The 16,803-nt window shown below is 37.7% G+C and overlaps 1 protein-coding gene across 2 annotated transcripts; it reads left to right on the top strand.

The window, feature by feature from the left end:
- Nucleotides 1-842: 842 nt before the first annotated feature.
- LOC106139372 (U1 small nuclear ribonucleoprotein 70 kDa) lies at nt 843-13,941 on the top strand. 2 transcript variants are annotated; one of them, XM_060952234.1, is made up of 9 exons: nt 843-1,119; nt 2,425-2,607; nt 3,121-3,183; nt 3,678-3,759; nt 9,222-9,323; nt 10,605-10,748; nt 11,319-11,424; nt 12,282-12,442; nt 12,862-13,941. In XM_060952234.1, exons 1-9 carry the CDS (start codon nt 976-978, stop codon nt 12,978-12,980), a joined length of 1,104 nt encoding a protein of 367 aa, XP_060808217.1. In that variant the 5' UTR covers nt 843-975; the 3' UTR covers nt 12,981-13,941. The 2 variants fall into 2 exon arrangements, with proteins under 2 accessions (XP_060808217.1, XP_060808216.1); XM_060952233.1 differs by having other exon boundaries at nt 12,279-12,442.
- Nucleotides 13,942-16,803: the final 2,862 nt, after the last annotated feature.

Raw genomic sequence — 16,803 nt, 5'->3', positions numbered from 1 at the left:
AGATACTAGGTATGTGCATGAGTAAATACTTGTAAATCTTTCAAAGAAAATAGAGCTTGGTGTGCTGCGATAAGGAACAAAACGTTTAACACAAAAAAAAATACGTTCGATTTGAGAAAAATTACCATCATTTCTCGTAATATGTAGAACTTAATCTCAATAGTAATTAAATCGATCAGGAATCTAATCGAAACTTTTAAAGCATAATTGCATCTTTTGACAATTTCGTCCATAAAAAGACATAAAATTACTTGACCATTCTCATTTCTGTACCCCAATTTAAGTGTCGAACGAGCCGTCCAACAAAAAAATATTTAAAATAATCCCATAAATAATATACATACTTAATATACAAGCTTAAATTCATTAATACTCCAAGTGTTTTAAAGTTGATCACAAGATTGTGTTCCCTATGTTAATAGCATTATTAAGAACATATTTTATTTTCTTATTTTTAAGCAGCTTTATAATCAAATGAATTAGATATACGAGTAGGAGTATCGAGGTGCACGTCTAAGTACTTCATAGTAAAATATTAGAGAGTATTTTTTGGGAAAACAATGGGTTTGGCAAAAATATACTGTGTGGTTTTAAGGTTGCACACACGACTATAATTCATAATGCGATAGTAATAAATATCAGTTTTCATTTAAAGCGCGTCGCGGGCGTTCGAGTAAAATACTTTGAAGTGGGGTTACAAGTATTGCGGGGCCCGAAACTAGGGCTTGATTGGCACTGCAAGTACGAGGAGCGCTGCGTGTCCGTATAAAATACTTTGAATCGCGTCACAAGTATTTTGTGCTAAAACCAGGGTTCAATGCCTAAAAAACTTCTATAAAACCTATATTATTATCTGTGGTCGATAACATCGGGACTGATCGGGACGGGACTGCGTCATTATTTTATTATTAAAATACAGTCTGTCTGTTTTGTTTTGTGTGTGAATTTGGATCCAAGTTCTTTACTAATGGCAATATGACGCAATTTTTACCACCAAATTTATTGGCATTATTTGCCGCTCGGGATCCTATCCCGTACCTTCCACCAGCAGCGAAGCTTCCACATGAGAAGAAACAGAAAGGATACGATGGCGTCGGTGCATTTCTCAACGTTTTTGAGGTTAGTTTTTTAATTACCTACTGCATCTGCATAATGAACATAAATGACAAAAAATTAATATGTCAGCTTGTTACTGAATTGGTTAATTATTAAAACAGAAGTTTTCATTCGTACCAATTTAATTGTACATTTTCACAAATTTAATGAAACCTATTGTTTATTCAATCATATTGATTTAAAGTGAAAATCATCAATCAGACATGAATTCTAAGCTAAGTAAATTTTTTGAAAACCTAATATTTCAAATCAGAGTTATTTAAAGTTAAAAATGCAATGTTCTTGACATAAGACTTTAAATACTCCAACAATATATCATTATTCCCCCACAGAATAAAACCAGTGATTTCAGCAATTTCACGCAACAATTAGATTTCATTATGTACTGATACGGAGCAAAAATATATGCTTGCAAGAATATATCTCTAAATCACATTTATCAATTGCCTAAATACTTTTTGGTTCTACTTTAAAATCTAATCTGTGGTATTTTTTTTATTGCTTGATTTTTACCTTAGCACTTGGTCACAACTGGTTAACACATTGACTAAGTAGGTACCTACAATGATAATAGTCCATTAAACGGAACAAATTATTTACAGGTAACAATACCACAATTATGAATTACTATTACAATGACTGAGGCTTTCTCGAGACATCTGCAATGGACTGCAAAGTTGATTGTGGACTTTACCTACCTCACATACCTGACACTACTTGTGTAATGAAAACTGCTCCTAATATTCTAACCTGATTTTTACAAATTTTTTTCTTGAACCTTATTGAGATACTTCTTTTTTTGCAGCTTATTTCATTTACCGAAGGACACAAGTCTTCTGCAATGGATTCCACTCTTAAGTCTTGTGTTTAGTACCTTCTTGTTCATACCACTCCATTTGTGTGCCAGCTGCTTCTCTTCATGTAGATTGTTAAAAGTCAGTCAAGGAAACTTGGGGTTCTTCTTTTAAGCTATAGGCTTGCAACCTGTCACTATATGAATCTTAAATTGAGTTGAGACTATCAGCTCTGTGTACCCCATAAGGTAGTATCACTACATATTATAAAACAAAGTCCCCCGCCTCGTCTGTCTATTTCCAATAAACTCCAAAACACAGACATGGACTAATAGAGACTTAAGTCCTCACAGTCTTATTACGAGAATTTCCAGTTGATTTTTAAAGTCCATTTCCTTGATTAACTCTTTTCCCAAATGTCCTTTTCCCCGATCCATACTACCTACACTTAAAGTTATCTTGTGACAATATTATGACTGAAAGCAGGGCTTTGAATGTAACTTGTTATGAGTAGCACCCTTCGGAGACGCCGCCGCCGACGCGCGTGGAGACCCGCGAGGAGCGCGTGGAGCGGCGCCGGCGCGAGCGCGCCGAGCAGACCGCGTACAAGCTGGAGCAGGAGATCGCGCTGTGGGACCCCGCCGCCAACCCGCGCTCCACGCTCGACCCCTTCAAGACTCTGTTCGTCGCTAGGATAGTAAGTTCCCATCAGTTCTATACCTACTAGTTCTAGTTCTAGCACTACAGTCCACTTAAGATATTTTAGTCATGATGAGTGTTTTTGTGAACTGTCATAATGAATACCTTTTGCTGTTTACCATACACTTATTTTTTAAATGTACTTATCAACAAAAAGCCTAATAAGTTGTTTACCTTTATTTCATTACCTAAAGAAATTGAGGAAAGATGCATCAAATGCTTGTAGGCCTTTGTCTAAAGTCCAGAATCGCGATAGTCATATTTTAAAACCTTTTTAAAACTATTATTTGCCCTAAAGATTTAAGCCAGATCGTCTCATAGACACCCATGTCATCCTCATCTCTCTGAAGAGGAAGCTTTGACCATGAACTTGATGGGATTAGGATGGGGTAAGTCAGGTTTTACATGAAGCTAATCTCATCTGACCTCTGTGGGATTCCTTTCCCATATTAGATGCTGGTTACACGGCATCGTAAATAGCTGAAAACTAAGAAACAATGTTTTGTTGCAGAACTATGACACATCTGAATCAAAACTTAGGAGAGAATTTGAAGGATATGGACCAATTAAAAAGGTAAGGAAATGTTAACAGTAATATGGTAGCAGCATTTAGTGTTTCACCCTAATTGTTAAATAGAAGTGACTTACCATTAATACATTCTGTTCAATTAGCTTGACTTGACTGAAGAGGGTTACGAAAGTAACTAATGTGAATCTGTGAAAGAAGCCTACCCCTCCGGGAATGAGGCGAGATTTTATGTATGTATATACATTCTGTCCCCTGAATTTCAAACAATTTTTACGGTCAGGAAAAACAGTTTGACATGCAACCTACACATTCTACACTAATAATACCGATATGTGCGATTGAGGTTGAGTCGAGTTGAGGAATTCTCGAGGTATACTTAAAATCACGCCTTTTAGAGGTAGGCAGAGACTACATCTTTCCACTTGCCACGATCTCTCCATACTTCCTTCTACTACTACTAGTCGTGGAACGTTTAACAATCTGGGTGTAAACGTAACTGTGATTGGATAAGATCAAGTGTGACCCGTGTACTGTTTCAGATACACATGGTCCACAACACAGAGAACGACAAGCCGCGCGGCTACGCGTTCATCGAGTACGAGCACGAGCGCGACATGCACTGTGAGTACCCGCCCGCGGCGGCGGCGCGTATTGTGTGCGCCGTGAGCCTGCGCCTGCGCAGCGTGCTTACTGTCGGTGTATTCAGTTTCTCGTGACTGTTAATGTTGATAACAATCTGGGGATGGGCTGATCCGCATATTTTTTTAATCTTATTTCTATCGTTAAGACATGCAGGTGAACGTGCCCTTTTTTAGGGAAATGATTTATGCGTTTTTGGTTTTAAGTTTCTAGTCATCATTAGAGTGTTACTAAAACAAAAACTTTTACTTCAAGGCTGGGCAGCTCTAAGCTGCGTACTTCCCTGATGGACGGGTTGGGTGTCGGATTTATATTTTATAAAAAATGCCTCGTTTGTTTTATTGCTATTTGCTATATAATCTGGCCTCAATTAGCGTTAGTTACGCTTTGCTAGGAAGATAGTCGGATATTATTGTTATTATTGATACTTATATGATATTATGTCGGATCTATATTATTGATATATGATATTATGTCTGATCTGATGTCGACACTGTGTAGGATACGTACGCATTAAATTTAAAAATTCGCGCGCCTATTTTCATCGTGAAATAAAAAAAAATATGACGGTTAAAACAAAAAAATTTATACGTACATGACACGATATGATACCGTACATTAGAGGGTAGGTAAAAATAAATGCGACAATTCCATATCTGCATTAAAAAGTTGTTCGCGTTAAAAATCCTATAATTATCAACCGTGTCGAGTTAATTTACAGTTTAAAATGGAAAAAATAGACAGATTTCATTGTGAGGAAGATATAATAAACAAAGTGTGTGAGCACATCTCAATGCTAAGGAAGGCAGTGTGCGAGGACTTCAGGTCAGTGCGTCAAATATTTGAGGAGAATGAGCAGAAACTACGGCGAAGTGTGCCCGCGGAGCACCACAGTTTATTGCCGTCATTCAAATTGGTAAAGGACGCCTTGAACCGGGCGCGCGACGCATTCTTGAACACCACCGCGAACCACAGTAACCTCTCAGACGTACACATACCAAAAGCATTGGCCAAAAATTTTCTAGTGTGCGAAGACGGCGCAGAAGAAAAAATGCTTATATTTGCGACAAAAACCGCGAGGCAAATAGTTAAGACACCCGGATCATATTACGCTGACAGGTTCCCATCCGCGCCGCATCCCTTTACTCGATTGCTCACTCTTCATTTCGATTTGCATCCAAAAAATAAGATGCCTTACACAGCACCTGTCGTTTACATCTTGCTATCAAACAATACTGAACAAACTTACGTTCGCCTCTATTCTATATTGAAGGAAAAATTGGAAATGAACATCAGACAGTTTAAATCCGAGTATGAAACGGCACAGCTCAATGCAGTCAAGTCTGTTTTCCCACATGTGGAATTGAGCGGTTGTTATCTTCACTACAAAACTGATGTATGGGAGAACGCGGACAGAGTGAAGCTGCTGGAGACGAGAGAAGGCCGCCACGTAGCGACGCTGTGCGCCGCCGTGCCGCTAGTGGCCGCCGGGCACGTGCCGGCCGCGTGGAACCACGTCGCGAACACTTCGTCGAAAACTCGAGCGATGACGCGTTTTAAAAGATATTACGAGAACAGATGGTTTCCCGCGATGTCGCCCGCGATGCTCAGTTGCGCAGCTCAGAGGCAGATTACCACCGACGCCTTGGAGGAGTGGCATCGCCGCATCAATGATAGAATCCCTGAGGAACTCAGTCTCTATATGTTTGTCTACAGATTAAAGACAGAAAACCAGTTTTGGAATCGTCGTATAATTCACAGTTTATTTCATGATGTAAGGAACAAATGCAAACCAAGTGACATCAGTTTTAATAAAAAATATAAAAAGCTTTTGGTTAAATTAAAAAATAGCAAGTTGACAGTTGCCGCGTTTCTGAAAATGGTGATTTTATTACAATTACCTGTGGAGATATAAATGTGTAGGAAAATATTTTTTCAAATTACAAATTAACAGTAGTTTATACTTGCCAGGCTGACTTACACAAATTTTACTTATGTTACTTTATGATCATCTGATCATATTGTAGCATAATTTATTAAACAAATAGTTAATAGTTTGACAATGTGCTTGTTATATATCACGTGACAAAAGTACAATCATATCTAAAACCTATTATATTTTAAGTGTGATTAAAAGTTTTTTACATTTTATCTATGCTGTAACGGGATTATTGATTAATCATATTACGGCATGGCTTACTTCATTCAAATAAAATTTCATGTTAGACTTTGCTAAAATTTATAACGAACCATTTTACATTTTAATTTTATTTAAAAAGTAGGTATGTGTTCTTTCTTTGTTATATTTGCAAAGGGAGTTTTAACTGTTTCTTATCTATCATTAAATATATACGCAAAGACAATAATAACATAGTTTCATTTAGAACGTGACAATATAAGAATATATTTGTAAAACTTATTGCACATAGTGTTAATTATCCAATCTTCTTCGTAGCTCTGTCTTAAATACAGTTAACAGGAACTTAGAAATTCTTTTATCGCTTTCAAGTTTGCGTGTAGTCCAGCTGCTTCCCTTCCCCCGCGACTTGTAAAAGTCAATTAATGGATTAATCTTTTAGGCCATTGGCTAGGAACCCCTCACTATCTGAATCTAATTACATCATAATACCATCCAGCTTATCACCATTGACTGACAACCCCGCAAGAAATAAAGCTGATAATTTTTAGATGTGTGTGAGTTGTATTGGAATCCACGGTAACTAGGAAGTAAGAAGTCCTAAACTAAATAGTTTTCTATAAATTCTTACTCATTGTTCTAATCTAGACACCGGTCATTCACACGTAGAAACTGAATACATTCGCCATTCAATAATTTAAGTAAATTTCACATAAATACAAGGCATTCACGGTGTACCTTATACGCGCCGCTTCGCACCGTTCAATACATTTATGATGTCATCGTCATAATTTGTACACTAAATTCTTATCGTACAAAAATAAGATTTTTAATGAATCTATATCTTACTTGCTCATACTTTTTTTTTTTTTAATAATTGGCAGAGCCACGGGCTTCCTGTTTTTGGCTTGTAACATTATCAAATGGGTATTAGCGTATATAAAAGAACATTTTTACCAATACATCCACAAATTATATATCGGGCTTTGCTGTTAAAACATTATTGTGACGATGGCAATTCTCGAAGCTATTTCAATTGGATAATATCTTCGAGAATTACTGGCCTTCTTGGAGGGGAACCGTTATCATGAATGGAACTATTACATTACTATAACAGTGCTGATGATCGTCACGTGTAAAGGTGTGGAACTGAAAGCGTCGCCTCCAAAAAGGCCGGGAAGTGAGGGAACCGCTCACGAACCGTTCGGTTTGGCGTGTGACTTGTCATCTATGATTAATAAGTGATTTTTTCTATTTTACACCACAGACCCAGCCGTATTGACCACAAAACGAGTATACCGGCCACTTTAAATAGGTTTGTATGTGGTAAGAGTGCCAACATACAACTAAACAACTAAATTTTGAGGGATTATGTAGTGTCGTTATGTGTATCAGGTGCCACGATAGTCCATGGGCTCGGTCTGTGTACGGCTCGTGGCTAGCGGCTGCTGCAGGCTGCCTTTCCTGTCGCTTCTCATATATATATATATATATCAATACATTACCCCGGCTGTACATTTATCCAGTGGTATTGCAAAGTATCGTGATGGGAAACGCAGGCTTCGTCACATACATTTTATCATTCTTAATTGTGAATTATTTGTCTAGTTTTCTCATGTTTCACTCAAGTTTTATTCAGCTCTGTGAGGAAAGTTAAATGTTTTCGGTTAGTTCGTAAATATTTAATTTCAAGGACGTCAACGTATTTTAAAATGTATTTATTTTTCATGAGCGTAAAGATAACTAAAAAATGTTCAAAAAATTATTTATTTAATTTATTTTTTATAGGCAAAGAGTCAAAACAGTTCCTAATGATTTTACCCAATTTCAATAGCAATTATTTAAAATTCCAAGCCCGTCAATATTATCTAAACAATAGTGAGTGAGAAGTAACGTAAGATGCCATACACAGACGAACTTTTAGATTATCGTGGTAATGAAGACCGCACAGTAAAGGTACCTCGGTCTGTAAGATATCTGTAATTACAAAATTGCTATTATTCTCTTTTACATTATTTTTAATGAAATTTAATTAAATGATTGCGCACGGAAACGTAAGTAAGAGCGCACCAGGTAACTGCGTCCGTCGGGACTCGAATTTCGGAATTATTTTTGCGAAAGTAAGTAAATTCATTGTATTTTGTGAGTCAACGGTAGGTATAATACGGTGGGTATGACTTTACTTAGTTCGTCACTCGGCTCGGTCGGTAGGTATGCTCTTGTCTTCTTTCAGGTTGTGTGTCACGTGACAGCTGTTTTGCTATTTGAACAGATTCAGTACACCGAATAACTTTACCCAAAAGTCGATCTTAAATTTGGAAACATGTTTTATGGAAATCAATGCTTTGTGTACTGAACTCATCTTTAAATAGTTCAATTGTTATTGTTGAAAGTGATCCAATCTTTCCTTATTTTATTATTCAATCATTTACTTTTTATTTTGTTGTTTTCAAAAATACTATACTTTGACATATAACAACGCCCTCTATTTCTATTTTTATTGTAATTTTAATTAATTCATAAAAGTTGTACAAGTAACGCTGTCAGCCCTATCGCCAGTCCAACCTTGGTGAAGTACCAAACTAATTGCGAAAATTTATAAAAAAAGTAAATCCTTAAAAGGCTAAGAAGATTGATATTTATAATAACAGCATATTTTTGAGAACATGAAGTGAAATAAGCTTCGAATAAACTTTTTATGAGCGGTGAATAAATAATATAAATTCTAATTTCGCCGTGCTGTCCCACCTTACAAATCATAAACGCACATGATGTTCACAAAATATTCTCTACTACATGTTCCAGTTTCAGGTCAAGTATGTTTGTGGTTTATACGGACTATCCTTTTTACTGTTGCCATAGTATCGTATCGATTTCAAATATTCTTAAGTCATGCAACTTATACAAATATATATGACGTAAAAACCTGTCCTTAATTTTTGACTTAATTTTTTTAACTAAAACTTTTACCAATAATGAAGTTCCGATCAAAATAGTCCTTATAAACTTTTTCTAAAACAATATTTCGTGCGAGTTTATATTGATTATTTCAACTTTCAATGACAAAAATCAAAGGTTCCAAAAAAAAATTTGATATTGTATGTCACAAGAACTACAAAAGGTACCTCGAAACTTACACCATTATTTCGAAAACCCATTTGTTTTGTTAGAGTGACTGTTAATTTAACCTACATCGTGAGGACCACACTGAACTTTGATATTTGTATTAAAAGTTGTACATAAAAAAATCAATGATTCCCGCACGAGGGTTGCCTCGGACACGGAGTAATGACCGTTGTGTTGGCAGCCGCGTACAAACACGCCGACGGCAAGAAGATCGACGGCAAGCGCGTGCTCGTGGACGTGGAGCGCGCGCGCACCGTGAAGGGCTGGCTGCCGCGGAGGCTCGGTGAGTGGCTCACTTTATTAGTTACCTATGTATTGTACCAACGCAAAAGCAAAGTTTTTGTATAGCGCAAAAATTTGTGCCTATCAGGGGGAGCCAGTTGAATCTGCGTACCTACTACAAAAAGACATTTTGTTTAAGGATATTGAATTTAATGTACCTGTAATAAGGTCGTTATTTTATTAAGGTTTTCTACACTATCAAAAAGTTCCTAGGCGAATTTTAAAAGTAGTACTACTACTGTACATACATCATTACCTCTTCGGATTTTACATTAAGTGACTCTCGTCTTATCCCGCAAACTTTAAACAGAAGCTTAATCCTGGTAAAAGCTGGCTTTTCTCTTAGTCGCCTTTTACGATATTCATAGAAAAGAGGTAAGAATGGTCCTATTTCAAAATGCCGAGAAACCCACGACACAGACTGGCTGAGTGAATGATATTACTGTGGGCCGTATGGAAACCGCTGAGACGATGAAGACATAGTAATGCAATTCTTGATGGAACCACCAGTTCCTCTACTATTAAGGTACTCCACTGCTTCTTTATGCATTATTTATTTAAACTTTATGCACGTGAAATGTACAACAAGTGGACCTAATGCCACAAGGCATTCTCTGCGCGACGAACCTTTGGACCGAACTACTATCTACTTTTATTTAGATAGCAAATAAAATATATTTGCTGCTATTCTTAAAACAAATGACTTCTCTTAGAAAAACTGATAAATTTATGACGTCTTCCAAGTCTGTTTAACTTCACCAACGGAAAATTGGAACAGACTAGTTATTACTTGATGACGCCAAGACATTACATTGCTACCGCTTCCAAAGCGCAGTGTACTCGTAGAAGTAACAGCGGTACCGCGTGCAGTAAGGTAAAAGATGTAGTATGTGCCTACCCTCCGGGAAAAGGCGTATTATTATGTATTTATTCATTTAATTTTTTTTATTGGTGCCGGGAACTACACGGCACTAACTACACAAAAAAAAATAGGACCACTCCATCTCGTTACCATGGATGTAACAATTTGAATCTCAATTCTATTATCTGAACGTGGCCTATCAGTCTTTTCAAGACTGTTGGCTCTGTCTACCCCGTAAGGGATAGAGACGTGATTATATGTATGTATGTATTTATTTAAAACTATTGCACAACTTTATTGCACAATAATATTTACGAAGTGCGGACGTTTGGCATTCCCTGCCAGTTTACCAGCTGATCAAACACACACACTTTAAGCTGGTATTGTATGTATATGTATTATAATGTATGGTGTGCACAGGCGGCGGGCTGGGCGGCACGCGGCGCGGCGGCGCGGACGTGAACATCAAGCACAGCGGGCGCGAGGACAACGAGCGCGAGCGCGAGCGGTACCGCCTGGAGCAGCGCGAGCGCGACGAGCGCGCGCGCCACGACCGCGCCGACCGTAACTATCCGCCGCGCATTGCGCACGCGCATGCTCCTCTCTCTCTCTCGGGACGGGGCGATCCTGGATCGCCCATGAATCAGATTGCCTTACCTTGATTGGATCGTGATATGACGCATCCAGTTATCACTCATTTTATGCCGTATGCCACATAATTGGGAAACGCGTTTACAATATTTAGTAATAGACGATATCATGGAGGGAAATAACGTGGTTTTCATGTTGATATCTGTACCAATCAGTGCATGGCATAGATAGTGTCTAGCATGTGCAATTGACATAGGACACCGGCCAGTCATTTCAGAAGACGGCGGTCGTTATTTTAAAAGTAAATACAAGTATGCTGGTTCAAAATATACCCTACAAAAGAACACCTGCTTTTTGGCCCACATTTGAAGCACTTAAAAAATGACATTTGATGCCAATGTGCACCGTGACATTTTTCTCTCAACCTGAAAATCGTTCTGGAATTAATGTGTTGCTTCTCTCGTGCTATCTATGCGCGAATGTTCACCTTTTTATGTCTCAATACGTGCAGTATACATACAGTAACTGTGTGTTGTGTCGCAGGAGCGGGCGCGCGCCGTCGTTCGCGCTCGCGCTCGCGGCGGCGCTCGGGCTCGCGCTCGCGGCGCCGCGACCGCGAGCGGGAGCGCCCCAGGGAGGAGGACGACACGTGAGTTGCAATGTTTATTGTTAACTTATACTAAAATGGAAGGACTGACAGTCATCGTAAACAACGTCAGATAACATGAAAAATTGTTAAAAATCGTGTATAGACAGCTCGTCCTGGCAATAGGTCAGGTCCAGAGTCTCCGAAATGTGGATGAAGCGAAAGAAGTAAGCAAAGATCGTGGCAAGTGGAAAGATGTTGTCTATGCTTGCCTCTCCGCGAAAAAGGCGTGATTTTATCTATATATGTATGCTTAAAACTAGATGGCGCATTGTTTTTATGAATTGAGTTGCGCCATCTATTATTTAATGTGAAAAGTTCGGTGCGATTCCTAGCGGCATCTGTAGAGCAATTAGGAACTAAAACCCGATGTACAATATTTTGCATGATTTCTCTCGGTCCTTTCATATGTCTATGCTTGTACGTACGATGACGGTTTGCGGAAACCTGTACACTATCTGGGGAATAAATGTCTGGCTAATACATACATAATATATATATGTGTATCATGCCTCTTCCCTATCTCTCCCTTTTTATTTGAAAAATTAACGTATGTGTATTTTTTTACATACATACACATACTAACAATCACGTCTTTTATATCGGCCGGTGGGTAGCCCATCGCCCAACAGAGTTTTATCTATACTAATATTATAAAGCTGAAGAGTTTGTTTGTTTGTACGCTCTAATCTCAGGAACAACTGGTTCGAATTGAAAAATTATTTTTGCGTTGAATAGACCATTTATCGAGGAAGACTTAGGCTATTTAACATCACGCTGCAACTATAAAAAGCAAAGAAATAATGGGAAATGTGATAAAACAGCTAGTTAATAAATGAATGTAATGTGAATGCCAGCAGCCGGCGGCGGCGGCGCTCGCGCTCGCGCTCGGAGCGGCGCGGCGGCGCGCGGCGCGAGCGCGAGCGCTCGGACAAGGAGCGCAAGCGGCGCCGCGACAGGGAGCGCAAGGAGCCCAAGGTCAAGCCCGAGGACATCAAGATCAAGCAGGAGCCCGCCGACGGTCAGTCTCGCTACATCTATCCGGATAAAAACTCATTCGTTCTTCAGTGCATCTTAATTATAGCAACAAAGCAAACAAACCTTGAATATATAACTTTGCTCATTGAGAATTGCAATATGTTCCATTTTTTTAATGGTAATATTTTTGGCTTTAAAAGTAGTATACAAAAACTTTAAATATCCATAGAAAGACCAACAGAAGCCAAAAATGTTGATTATTAAAATTTCTTATATTCGCATCATGTGAAAACTATTGTACCGATTTGAATGCCTCTGTCTCAGAGGTGTTGTAATTGCACTGTATGGGATTCAATAGCGAGATGGCCCAGTGCAAAAAAAAATATATCAATTTTATTTTCCTTTCGCTTGATTGAATTTTACATTATTATGAATCAGTATTTCGAACGATATGTATCGCAGACTACCCCGAGTTCTCGCTGCCGGCGATGGACATGCAGATCAAGCAGGAGCCCGAGGACGACAACAAGTACAACCCCGAGGACGCCAACGGCGACGACTACGGCTACGAGCGGCACTAGCTCGCCGCGCCGCTCCGCACACTGCTCGGCAAGGGAATATCTGGGGAAATTATGTGGGTTGTCTTTCTGTATCTGTATTTATTGTTTTAAAAAAACATATTATTTTAATGTAGCATTATTATTGTATTAGATATATCAACAGTTTTAAACTTTTATCAGTCGCTCCTCAGACTTTTTCTTGCCAAGCATTAGTTATTTGATAGAATACTGCTCCTAAAATTAACTCGCGCGTCCATACGTATGGTTGCGCGGATTACATTTACGCGAAATTAAGTCATTTAAATCAGGATTTTTTTATTGATACATCAGAGTGCACAAAAGCATTTAATTCTAACTGGCCCTATTTGCTACCGCTAGGCTAGATGGTAGCCATTATTAAGCTACATTCTTTTTTAAATTAATAAACATATACTCGCATAAAATCACATCTTTTTCCCGGAGCGGCAAACAGAAACTATATCTTTCCGTTTGCCACAATACCTGTATTAATATTCGTTTTTTAATTTGACCTGACCTTGGACGTTTTTATTTGTTCAATCTATCTTACACGATTCTCTATACACACTTGTGCAATACAGACATTGCAAGAAGACTATCATGCGCAGTCAACCATAATTACACGCGAATTCGACGAAAATTTAATTTATGTAAATGATTTTCTGCGTTTGGGCGTATCGCTTCAATTGACTGGTCACGTAATAATATGTTAGGTCCAGCTTATTGATAAGCCGTTGTATAAGCTTTGTCCAGATATTGTCTAAAATGTTATGGTAAGATTGAAATGAAAACGTTTAGTGATAACTTGGGTGATTTAGACGAATTTTCTCGTCTTCGAGTTACTATGGTCTACACTACTAAATTAGCAAATAGCAATAAAATATGAATTTATATAAGCTGTACATTGCCGTAACGCCTCGTGTATGTGAGACTAACCATTTAGGTTTTTATGAAATAAATAAGTTAAGTCTAAAAATTATTGTTTTATTATTTGACGCAAGCAGCACTTTCCTCTAGTTTCCTTTAGTCTACGTCAAAAGATATTGCAATGGACTTGCATAGTATTACAAGGTAAAAGCGTAATGCGCATAGAACAGATTTCACATACGCGGATGTGTCGTCTTTAATCCGCATCCACATGGATGCGGATTAAAGAATGCGAAAAAAATTAAAAGAATTCAGAAATGAAGTAAGTACATATAAACATTTTATTTATGTAAAGGAGTAATAAATCTTTTCCATTACTAAACCAAGTAAAAATAGAGTAGGTAATATTGCCGCCTTTTCTGATTGAAGGCGAAAATTTAGTTACGACTCGCAACGTGTATCACATCGGAACCTGACTGACTTACCCAATGTAGGATCATGTTCAAAGATGCACCAAAGAAACAATTTTTGGGTGTATGTCTGATACGTTATAACTTCAAACCTACTAAAAAATCACTAGAAAGTTATTTTGCAGCTCCGTGAATTGAGTTCTTAATGTTTTTTAATCTGTGGTTGAGTTCAGCCTTAGAGTATCGACTTAATTATATAATTAGTTCAGCTCAGTCAAACAAAAACGGCTACTGGCAACCCTTGAAATTGCAAATAGGGTGGTACTCAAGTTCCATTTCCGTTTCCTTCTTTTTTATTTTTTACTTCATGACTTGTTAACACGTATTAAGTAATAAACTTATATCGTTTACGCGTATAATTGTGATTAACTTAAGTTGTTTGCCATGAACTTAAGACCTCGCGAGCTTACGAACTTACAAATCTACTAACAGATTCTTCACACCTTTTGAATTTTTTAAAATAAGATCAGCGGTTCGAATTTTATCGCATACAAACAAATATACAAAAATATATGTAACTAGTAAACTAAAAAAAACCGGACCGATTTTACTGCACAGAGATACAATAAAACTTCAGTAGTAACACAGGCTACATTTTTCTGGAATTTCGCACTTGAGTTCTCTACAAAAGCAAGAATTTATTATACGAAAATTATAATTGAAAAAGATTAATTAAGGCCACGCTCACCAGAACATCTTCTGCAACCCGGGGTGAGGGAGGAGTGATTCGCTGAACTGGTTCAGCACTGATTTTCAGCTAAAACCTATCATAGCGGAAGTATGTAATCACTTACATACATTTAATCACACCTATATCCCTTGCAGGGTAGACAGAGCTAACAGTCTTGAAGAGACTAATAGAACACGTAATCATTTTATCATAAAGTCAAACAGCTAGTTTGACTTTATGATAAAATTGAAATTCATACACTGACAGGTTGCTAGCCCGTCGTCTAAAAGAAGAATCTCAAGTTTATAATTCTATCCCTTAGTCGCCTTTTACGACATTTATGGGAAAGAGAGTGGTCCTATTCTTTTTATTTATATATTTATGTATATCAAAGAAAAAATTAAAAAAATCAATTTCTTCTAGTAGGCCCACGACAGGAAAATTCATTAGCAAAGAAACGGCATTGGCTTTTTTTATTATTATCATAATGTGTTATTTATGTTATTGTTGGCTTTAATTTTTACTTTTGTTTTTATGTAATCACTTCGTTACTTAATACGTGTAAACAAGCTATCATACATCCGCATCCAACCTAAGAAAATTAACTAGAACGGTTTTATACTCTTTGATTTGAATTTAATTTAACCACTACGTCCGCATCCGGTACTTCACTCACTACTGGTTGCTTTGCTGGTGCTAGCGTGTTGCGTGGCCTGCTGCATTTTTATTTTACTAAGGTAGGTACTTGATTCACTATCATATCATTATTTTGAGAACATTTTTATTACTTGAATAATTTTCCTTAACAATTACTGATACTTGCGAATCATCAATCATGTTTTTGTATAGAAGTAACTAAGTATGTAATATTTTTCTACAAAAATGGAAGTAAGGTAACAACAGGTAAGGAAAAATGATTTGATCGTGGTTCAGCTTGGTGTATTTTCATGTTTGATAAGAAACTGTTTGATGGTTTGGTCATGTGGAGAGGATGAATGAAAGCAGGTTGACTAAGCAGATATACAAAGAGAGTGGAGGGATAGGTCGGAGTGGGAAGACCTAGACGAACGTATCTTGATCAAATTAAGGACGTCCTGGTAAGGGGTCAGGTCAAGAGTACCCGAAACCGCCGAAGGAAGTATGTAGAGATCGTGGCAAGTGGAAAGAGGTAGTCTGCCTACCCCTCCGGGAATGAGGCGTGATTTTATGTATGTATGTAACTGATGAAAATTTGATATCCCTTCCAGGAATGTTCTCAACTGAACAGCCTGCCGAGCACGAGGTACTGTTGATCAAAGTGCCTTTTGCAGCACGTGCACCGCGAACAGTGATTGCCATGCGGGTGATTTGATAACCATGCATGTTATTAAAAAACATGTATTTGAGCAGCTACCACGTGTATGTAAGTACCTACCAGTCTGTCTTTTGATAGACTTTTATTAATTCTTCTCAAACATTTGTGGGTAGGAATGATGAACTTACCTACCCTCATTCGTAGTTCGTTTTTTACGTGTAGTTTGGAAATTCTATCAGGTACCTATCTAATATGGAGGTAATGTGGGTTACATTACCTCCATATTTTTTTACATCTACCGTCTACGTTTTTGGGTGTGGTAGTTGTCTAAAGCATAATTATATTTATTTGTTAAACATGTCCATCTAATAATGTGAAAGTAAGTGTAAGGGTATACGAAAGGGTGCGCACTTGTTGGGACTTAAAAATATTTCGGCGATTTTTTTATGTCCTATTAAGCCCTATTTTTTATGATCCCAGGGCTTAGGTATGACCAAAAGCGGTCAGAGTGTCGGAAATTACAAA

This window comes from Amyelois transitella, chromosome 28 (genome assembly GCF_032362555.1).
Source record: "Amyelois transitella isolate CPQ chromosome 28, ilAmyTran1.1, whole genome shotgun sequence".
Classification (NCBI taxonomy): Eukaryota; Metazoa; Arthropoda; class Insecta; order Lepidoptera; family Pyralidae; genus Amyelois; species Amyelois transitella.
This window is presented reverse-complemented; position numbering and strand designations above follow the sequence as displayed.

Coding starts and splice junctions, on each gene's coding strand:
- LOC106139372 (XM_060952233.1), top strand. CDS start 976: ATGACGCAATTTTTACCACCAAATTTATTGGCATTATTTGCCGCTCGG. Junction 10,749..11,318: donor GCGCCACGACCGCGCCGACC/GTAACTATCCGC, acceptor GTTGTGTCGCAG/GAGCGGGCGCGCGCCGTCGT. Junction 12,443..12,861: donor CAAGCAGGAGCCCGCCGACG/GTCAGTCTCGCT, acceptor TATGTATCGCAG/ACTACCCCGAGTTCTCGCTG.